The sequence below is a fragment of the Myotis davidii genome, unplaced genomic scaffold, assembly GCF_000327345.1.
Source record: "Myotis davidii unplaced genomic scaffold, ASM32734v1 scaffold143, whole genome shotgun sequence".
Taxonomy (NCBI): domain Eukaryota; kingdom Metazoa; phylum Chordata; class Mammalia; order Chiroptera; family Vespertilionidae; genus Myotis; species Myotis davidii.
The window spans coordinates 5,433,034-5,441,877 of NW_006294876.1; the positions used below are offsets into that span (position 1 = coordinate 5,433,034).

General features: G+C 43.0%; 1 protein-coding gene across 2 annotated transcripts in view; it reads left to right on the forward strand.

The window, feature by feature from the left end:
* CTNND2 (catenin delta 2) overlaps nt 1-8,844 on the forward strand; it is a 339,572-nt gene that overhangs the window by 287,062 nt on the left and 43,666 nt on the right. For both annotated transcript variants that reach the window (XM_006769453.2, XM_006769452.2), the window contains one exon: nt 3,106-3,190. In XM_006769453.2, the coding sequence (XP_006769516.1) occupies nt 3,106-3,190 (85 nt within the window). The remainder of the gene's footprint in view (nt 1-3,105; nt 3,191-8,844) is intronic.

Consider the following 8,844-nt stretch of genomic DNA (forward strand, 5'->3'; position numbering starts at 1 on the left):
GGTTTTCAGGCTGGCTGGCGACTGAAGCTCCCAGCCTCTCCTTTTTTTCTTTTTTTCTTTTTATTCTGGGAATTATTTACCTTCTATAATTGAAACTTTGTTGCCATCACTGCTGATAGCTGGCTCCTACCCGCTCCAGCTCTGAGGCCACAGCCTGGCTGAAAGCAGGTATCTGGAGTTTGTTTGGCTTCCATAATGGAAACTTTTGTTGCTTTTGGAGCTCAGAGCCAGGCCACGTCAGGCGGAGAACCTTGGCTTCCTCCATCACTGGAGCAAGCAAACCTCCTGCTCGCTTCAGCTGCGTGACTGCCGGCCACCATCTTTGTTGGCAGTTAATTTGCATATCTCGCTGATTAGCCCATGGGAAGCGTAGCGGAGGTATGGTTAATTACCCTTTTTGTCTTTTATTAGATAGGATATCCACAGACTTAAACATGGATGATATTAATGAGTCACACTGTCAAGGTGCCAATCACAATCTGTTTGAGCTGCACAACACACTGTGTCTTGTGAACACAACCCTGGGAGTGGTGGTCTGGGTTCCTACTGCTGGAATGGCTGTTTCAAACACCCACTATCAACTGAACCAACTGAAATCTTCAGCCGCCCTAATTTGACACCTCTGGCGAAGATCAGACATTGTGTAATTGTTAATGACTCTTACAGGAGCTGTATACATGCCACTTTGCAGTCTCAATAACATATATTATGCTGTTCACATCATTTTAAACACCCATTATGGACATCCTGTCACATCCATCTGTTTTAAAAGTACATTTGTTTTGTTTTTCTAATTTTAACAGTTATATAGGAAATAGTGTTGAATGTGCCATTGTATTTTGTCATAAGACAGAAAAGCCATTAACACACTCAACTGCTACTTGTCAGTAAGGAAGTGTGTATTGTGGCTGAGGTTAAAATCACTTGTCACATTTAAAACACTCAATTTTTCAAGTCCTTCAATCAATAGGTATAGTTTTTCAAGTAGAAGTTGCTATGGCACCACTCTAGTGGATGGATTTGTGTTAAAGGCCTTAAGAAAGCAATGATTCTTTAACCTTCGCATGTTATTATAACACTGAGCTGTATTGGCATTTTAATTGAAAGGTTAAAACCTGCTATCATTACACATGCACGGTCTTTATTTTGTAACTAAGCAAGAAGTAGAAACAAAAAAATTACTCTGTGTCAGAGGAATTTTTGCATAATTAATACATATGTTTCAACTACATTATCACTACCTGAATATTAATGTTTCTCTAGAGTTGTTTGATTATTGTCATGGATAAATATCTAGCTAACAATAATAAAACACAGCAAAACATAGGATTTTATCTTTGTTCAACATTAATTGTATGCGATTAAAATGTACCCATATCTATATCCATGTAGAGATCTAAAATTCTCTGCCTTTAAGTCAAAGGAATTTAATATTACATTTAGAGCATGGTACTGGCATAAATTATGAACTCATTTAGCAATCATCCATTTTAGTAAAACAAAAATATGTCTGTTACTTAACTATAATTCATCTCTCATAGAGGAACATAATTTAGAATTTATAATAACTCTATATTTTTTCTTTTAAAAGTACATGATATAACTAATAGATTTATCAACAGCCAATACTGAATTCCATCTCAGTAATAATAATAGTAAGAGTGATTGTTACTGTTGCCAGTGAAGAAACCTTAGACTTAGTTGGTCTAAATTGCTAATGTGAAGATCCAGGAAAACAGCACACATTTAATTGACCATGTATGAACATCCCATAATTTCTTTACAAAATGCTTGTTCTCGCAACATCCATTTTACTCCAGCTCTCAAATCCAACCTCAACCTGGTCCCATCTAACCATCTGCTCACATTCTATTTCAAAGGCATTTGTGGTCTCGATTCAGATATTCTCTCTCAGGGTGTCGATGGACCACTGCCTCATGGGTCAGCTTTGGGAGTGGACTTTGCATTGGTTCTAACCTGTGCAGCTCCAGGAGTCAACTTTCAGATAGACCAGGATGGGCAAACTATGTGGTTCTTGGGCCAGATCTCACCTACCACCTGCTTTTGTAAATTACACTTGATTGGCACAGCCACATCATTCCGTTATGTATTATTTATGACTCCTCTCCTGCTACAGTGGCAGAATTGAGTAGCTGCAACTGAGACCGTATGGCCCCCAAAGCAGAGAATATTCGTTATCTGATCCTTTATAGAAAAAGTATGCCAGCCCCTGATGTGGGCATGAGGTCAGTGGCAGCCGTTAGACTTGGGTTGTAGAACCAGCCTGTTAGAACAAAGAATCCGCAGGTAGCTAATAGTTTTCCCTCACCACTAGTCTAAGTGACTTCCAAGAAGTTGATAGAATTACACCCACATGGACATATTGATCTGTCTGTTTTGAGATGCAGACTGGCACTGAACCAAAAGGCAAAATATTTAGTTATAATTTCACAGGGATTTCAAAGCCATGACTCAAAAAAAAAATGGTAAGAACCACTAATCCAAAGGTCTAATGTGACCTTACTTTCTTACTATGGCCCAAAGGATGGAACGTTAATCGTAGGAAGGGTTGTCTTATAGATGCTTTCTCTTCCTCTGTGTACCTGTGAGAGCACACGCGGCAGCGTGTGCCCACTGTCTGTGGCTCTGCCAATCTCTTGCTCTTGGCATCGGCAGCAGGTGAAGAGCAAGTCCCTGCAGCCGGGCAGGCATGTAGAGCCAACACTGGCTATGCTCTCACGCTTCCGCTGAGAAGATGAATATCGTGTTCATCTAACTGCACAGGTGCTGCACAACGTGCTGTTACAACCCCCGAATCTGGCCCTTCCTAATCGCTATTTTTCTCTTCTGTTTCATAGTCAGATGCTAACCTTGTGCCTTCTGACTCTTCTGTTTGCATTTTGGACATTCTTTGGCAAACTGTGGTGTGCTCCTGTCTCCCGCCCTCAGGGGTGTGTTGAGAATGAGGCTGGAGACTGGTGAACTATTCGCTGTGCTCCCCAGGCTGAGAGGAACAGCCAGGAAGCCAGGAGGATGTCTGTTCTTGCCACGTCCTGACAATCGTGTGTCCACTCACCATCTTGCATGTCCTGTCTTTCTTACCAGACATTCTCCCAAAGTGGTCAAGGCCGCATCTCAGGTCCTCAACAGCATGTGGCAGTACCGAGACCTGAGGAGTCTCTACAAAAAGGTAAGGTTTGCTTGACCCTCTGGGCTCATGAGCGATGCACAGCCCTCAGCCAAAGGACACTATAGCTGGTCCTAGCACGATGCATCCTAGATATGGAAGTTACTTGTCCCAACAGTCTGAGTAATGGAAGCAACTGAAAGGGAAGAATTGATGACCAACCAGAAGAAACGAGTCACCAAGTGTCCCCTGGACATACACCAAGACCCAGGAACTTTCTGGATTGGACAGATCCGCACTCCTAGGGCCTTAGCCTAGCTCTTCTGACAAGAAACAAAATAAGCTTTTTCCCCCTGAGCTTCCATATTTTTATGATCAACTAAAAATTAATGAACTAAGGGATTTTGTAAAAGAAATTTAAAAAAAAAACAACAGACAAACAGCAAGCATCAACAAGTACTTGTGGAGAGGAGACAGAAAGAAATAGAAAAAACAAGTCAGGAAGTCCAGGAACACTGGGTGGAAGGCCCAACAGTCTGACCCGTGTTCCCAGCGCAGCCCTCACCTTGTTGTTCCACTTATTAATGCATTCATTGGCTGATTCTCATAAGTGCCCTGACCAGGGATCGAACCCCCAACCTTGTTTACTCATGGCATATTAGGGGGTCTCTCTAACCAACTAGTATTTATCAATCAGGTGTTATCTGAAAAATGTAAAAAAAAAAAAACAACAGACAAACAGCAAGCATCAACAAGTACTTGTGGAGAGGAGACAGAAAGAAATAGAAAAAGCAAGTCAGGAAGTCCAGGAACACTGGGTGGAAGGCCCAACAGTCTGACCCGTGTTCCCAGCCCAGCCCTCACCAGGTTCCTGCCGCCAGCCGGCCATGGAGCGTGAGGAAGAAGCTGAGTGTTCAGTGCCCTCTCTCAAGGCAGGCAGGAAATTTTTTAAATACATTTCAAAGAATTCTTCATCCCCAAAATGGTTTACAAATAAAACCTGAAGAGAAAAATGTTGCATCTAAAAACTTAGATTCTATACCTCATTTCCAAATGCTACTAAAAAGGTATGCATAGCTTCTCTTTTTTTTGCTTAGGAGGGGAGAATTCTTTAACAAGGTTTCCCAGAAGTTGTTGTTTTGTTGTAACCAGGCCAGCAAACATGGGTAGTTTAAATGACTGGTGATTGCACAGTAGGTTTGAGTTAACAAATAGGGGAGGAAAACATCAGTGATTTCTGCGGGGACTCAGAAAGCATAACCTGGGCTGGAGGAGAGGAATGGGCTTCCATCGACAACTGCCCCCGTGCCTCCTTGCAGCCCCTGGTGGCCGGCATGGCTGAGGAGCAGGAGAGAGAGCCCCCATGTCTTCGCCTGCCTCCCCAGCCTACCAGTTCTGGGCTGGGGGTGATGTTCAGCAGCAAGAAGCCCACATCAGAGGACACAAAACCCATCTTGCCAGAAGGAATATTTGTCCTTTGTTAAGCCGATGGGAAAATATAAATACTTAATAACTGGCTCTACTTACGTATAGTCTATTTCTAGATTTCCCCAAGGCCTTCCTATTTCCCTTAGGGGTTCATACTTGCACTTTAAATTTATGAAGTTTAGCCTATGTATTTCCTTTTCAAGATTTTCTTATCCCCTGAGAGGAAGCTGAAACAGAGATTGCAAAATGCAGTGTGAAAGAAGCATTCTAGATGAATTATATCCACTCCTACCGAGTATGCATATTAGGGTAAACCAGCGGTTCTCAACCTGTGGGTCGCGACCCCTTTGGCGGTTGAACGACCCTTTCTCAGGGGTCGCCGAAGACCATCCTGCATATCAGATATTTACAGTATAATTCATAACAGTAGCAACATTATAGTTATGAAGTAGCAACGAAAATAATTTTATGGTTTGGTCACAACATGAGGGACTGTATTTAAAGGGCCAGAAGGTTGAGAACCACTGGTAAACCCTTCATCTCACATGTTGTGGGTTCCATTTTGGTTTGCTCATATCCCAGCATCTCTGGTAACTGCCTTCTCAAGCCCCTCCAGCAGCCGAGTGAATTCTCTCGCAGGACAGGATCCTTCAGGTAAACAGGCAGCGAGACTTAGAAGGACTTGCCATAAGTTAGAAAGGGGCCGGTCATTCTGAATCAGTGGTTCCAGAAGCTCCGAGAAATATTAGTGCCTCAAATAAACTCCACTCTACCTCTGATCTTTTGTTGAAATAATCCTTCTGGTATGTGCATTGGAGGGAAACTGCTTTGGGAGACTCAACAAGTCACTTGTTCTTGAGTAGTATGAGTTTTCAATACTACTTTCTTTTTCTATGTCAGTGGTAGAGTTCAAAAAGTATCATTGTTTTTCTGTTTCCATGTTAAAAAATAAAAAAGAATGTGTTGACAGGAATTTAATGGAGCTAAAACTTGAAAGTGAAAGATGGTTTAAAATGTGTTTCATGCGAGGAGATTTGAGAAGCATGAGCTGGAGAAACTGTCAGTGATGTTTTTAATTGACCTGTGACGAAAAAGGATGGAGAAGGAGCTGATGTTAATAATTCTCAAGTTACGCAGATGTGAAAGGAAGTGAGGACCTCTGTGCTCAGTATCTTAAGTGCTGCTAATAGCAAAGCTCAGCATTCACAAAAGCATTTCTTTTGGAAACTCCCATTTGGGGAGAAAACCGAATTCATTCATCCTCGGGAATTGTTTTTATTCAGTGGGGGAATAGACCTCTATCTTGTTCTTCTTTGACAATTTTCATATCATTAAAAAAATGATCCATATCTTCTACTTATCTGTGCATCAGATCTATTTGCTAAACACCTAATATAGACTTAGAACAGGCAGAGTTTCAGAGAAAACACAAGAGCTGGAGAGTAGCTACCCTGGGTGAAAATGAAATATGGAATAATTATTGGCAACTTTACTCAGTTTGGAATTGTACACCACAGACGTTAAAGGATGAATTAAGAGTAGGAAAATTGTCGAGCAAAATCTTTAAACATTCATGGAGTTTGTATAAATTGGGAGAAAAGAGGTGAGGGCATTAAGGATAAGAGGAAAAAGATGAGTGAATACAAGAAATTTGAAATGAAAATGGCAGCCCTAACCGGTTTGGCTCAGTGGATAGAGTGTCGGCCTTCGGACTGAAGGGTCCCAGGTTCGATTCCGGTCAAGGGCATGTACCTTGGTTGTGGGCACATCCCCAGTAGGGGGTGTGCAGGAGGCAGCTGATTGATGTTTCTCCCTCATAGATGTTCCTAACTCTCTATCCCTCTCCCTTCTTCTCTATAAAAAAAAATCAATAAAATGTATTTTTAAAAAATGGCAAATCTATGGGACAGAATTAAAGGCCCATCTGTCCCTGGCTTATTTCTTCCTGGGACCCAGACAAAGGGGCTGGCATCTCATTTCATGAGCTCAACTCCTTCATTTTACTTAGAGATGTATTTAATACATCAAAGTATTCTTCTGGCCGAGTGTGTTGACCAATACAAAATAATGTTCAATTCCTTAGAGCAAAAACATATTTGTGTTATCCAGACCTTCAACTTCAGGGAGGCCTGGACTTTGGGTTCTCCCCGAAGGGAAAACAAGAACAGGAGGATATTATCACACACCGTCTAAGTAATGCATTGCTTTAGAAAAATAAATAAATAAGCCAATCCCCACATTTAGATAACCACAAATAGAACTTTAACATTTCCTCATCACCTGTGTCATTGCAGAAGATGTTTTCTAAAGGAAAAGAAGATGAGCCTTAGGAACAGGCCTGACATGGGGATAAAAGAGAATCAGGAGATCAAAAGTTCTTGACTTCTTTGAACCTTGGTACCTTAAAAAATGAGGCCACTGACCTACTGGAGTACCTATGTTTGACTATGTTGAGTACTGTTGGGACAGCGGGTTTGGGAAGAAAGCAGATAAATCTTTCTTTTGGGGGGGATGGACATAGAATTATAAAATTACAGAAATCATTGCTTACAATTCCTGATATAATACCTTAATAATCTGTACACGTCTAAAAAATAGTTATACTCATCTGAACACAGCATTCTAGCAGAGGGACTCAAAAATACAGAAGCCCAAGCTACACAGGTATCTCTTTCCATACCTGCTTAGGCAGGTGGCCTGGGACCAGTGTGTGATCCTGGGATTGCCCTGTTGCTTTGCCTGGCATGGGGGTGCTGTCCTTGCCTGTGTGGGCAAAGCTCCCTAGCCCTTCCCCCTCTCACTGCAGCCCATAGGAAGGGAGAGGGGAGAGAGGGCAGGTGATGACCTTTTAAGCAACTGGTACAAAAGTTGTCAGACTCCTGCTCACATCCAGGACCAAGAACTCAGTCATACCACACGTCCTGCTGGGAGGGAGGACGGGCAAGGTGGCAGCGAGGCCTTTGTGGCAGGAGGAAGGTAGTTATGTTACCAGAGGCAAAAAGGCAGTATTGGCTCCAGACATCATTTCATTTTGTTCAAATACCTTTAATATCAATTGCAATTACTACCTAATGAGGCATATTATTCCATTTCAGAATGGCTGTGCTTATTCAGAGCTTCTTACTTGCATTAAGCAAAAATTTTTATCTGACGCTTCTGCCCTTCAACACCATTCTGCAAAAGTCAAATTTCTCTTCCTTCTGAAAGCTTTACCCGCTGTAACATAGCCATCCCATCCCACAAGGCCGGCCCTTCCCAGGCCCGACATGCTCAGCTCTAATACACGGGCATAGCCATGGCCTTCACCATTGTGTTCCCTTTTTCCCACATGGATGCAAGTTCAACAGCACCCCTTCTGCAATGTAGCTCCCAAAATGAATCTGTCCCTCCAAAGGTTTTTTTTTTAATGTATTTTTATTGATTTCAGAGAGGAAGGGAGAGGAAGAGGGAGATAGAAACATCAATGATAAGAAAGAATCATTGATTGGCTGCCTGCTGCGCACCTCACACTAGGGATCGAATCTACAAGCCAGGCATATGCCCTGACTGAGAATCGAACCATGACCATGACCTCCTGGTTCATAGGTCGATGCTCAACCACTGAGCCATGTGGGGGTGGGACCCTCCAAGTTTTTTTTTTGAAGCAGAAGAAAGAGATGAGCTGATCCTTCCCTGAGGCTGAGACTCCCACTCCTAACAAAGCTAGGGAGCGAATAGTGTCTGAGAGGCTCATTACACTATTTGGTGAAGGACAAAGAGCAAAGCACTTAGAATCAAATGGCCAGAGGTTAACCGCACCGCCTGCCACCTACCAGCAGTGTGACGCTGGGCAAGTTTTCTTGAGCCCCCTTGCCCATCAGCGTAGAATTGACTTTGGCTGAAAGGCCACAAGGAGCCCTCTGGTTCACCAGCCCTCTCGGTCAGCACGCTGTACTTGTTCTCTCTCCAGTTATCCAAGCCTGTGAGCATCCCTTCCTACCGGTCTCCGGGAGACCAAATACCCCCTTAAAATGGTCTGTGGCTTGCCCATCAGCGTAGAATTGACTTTGGCTGAAAGGCCACAAGGAGCCCTCTGGTTCACCAGGCCTCTCGGTCAGCACAACTGGACTTGTTCTCTCTCCAGTTATCCAAACCTGTGAGCATCCCTTCCTACCGGTCTCTGGGAGACCAAATACCCCCTTAAAATGGTCTGTGGCAGTTCTCCTATCTGGCACAATGTTCTCTCCAGACTGCTGGACATGACCTTAGGGCCGTAGGGGTTTGTGCACCAGAGTTGAACTTTCCTTTAG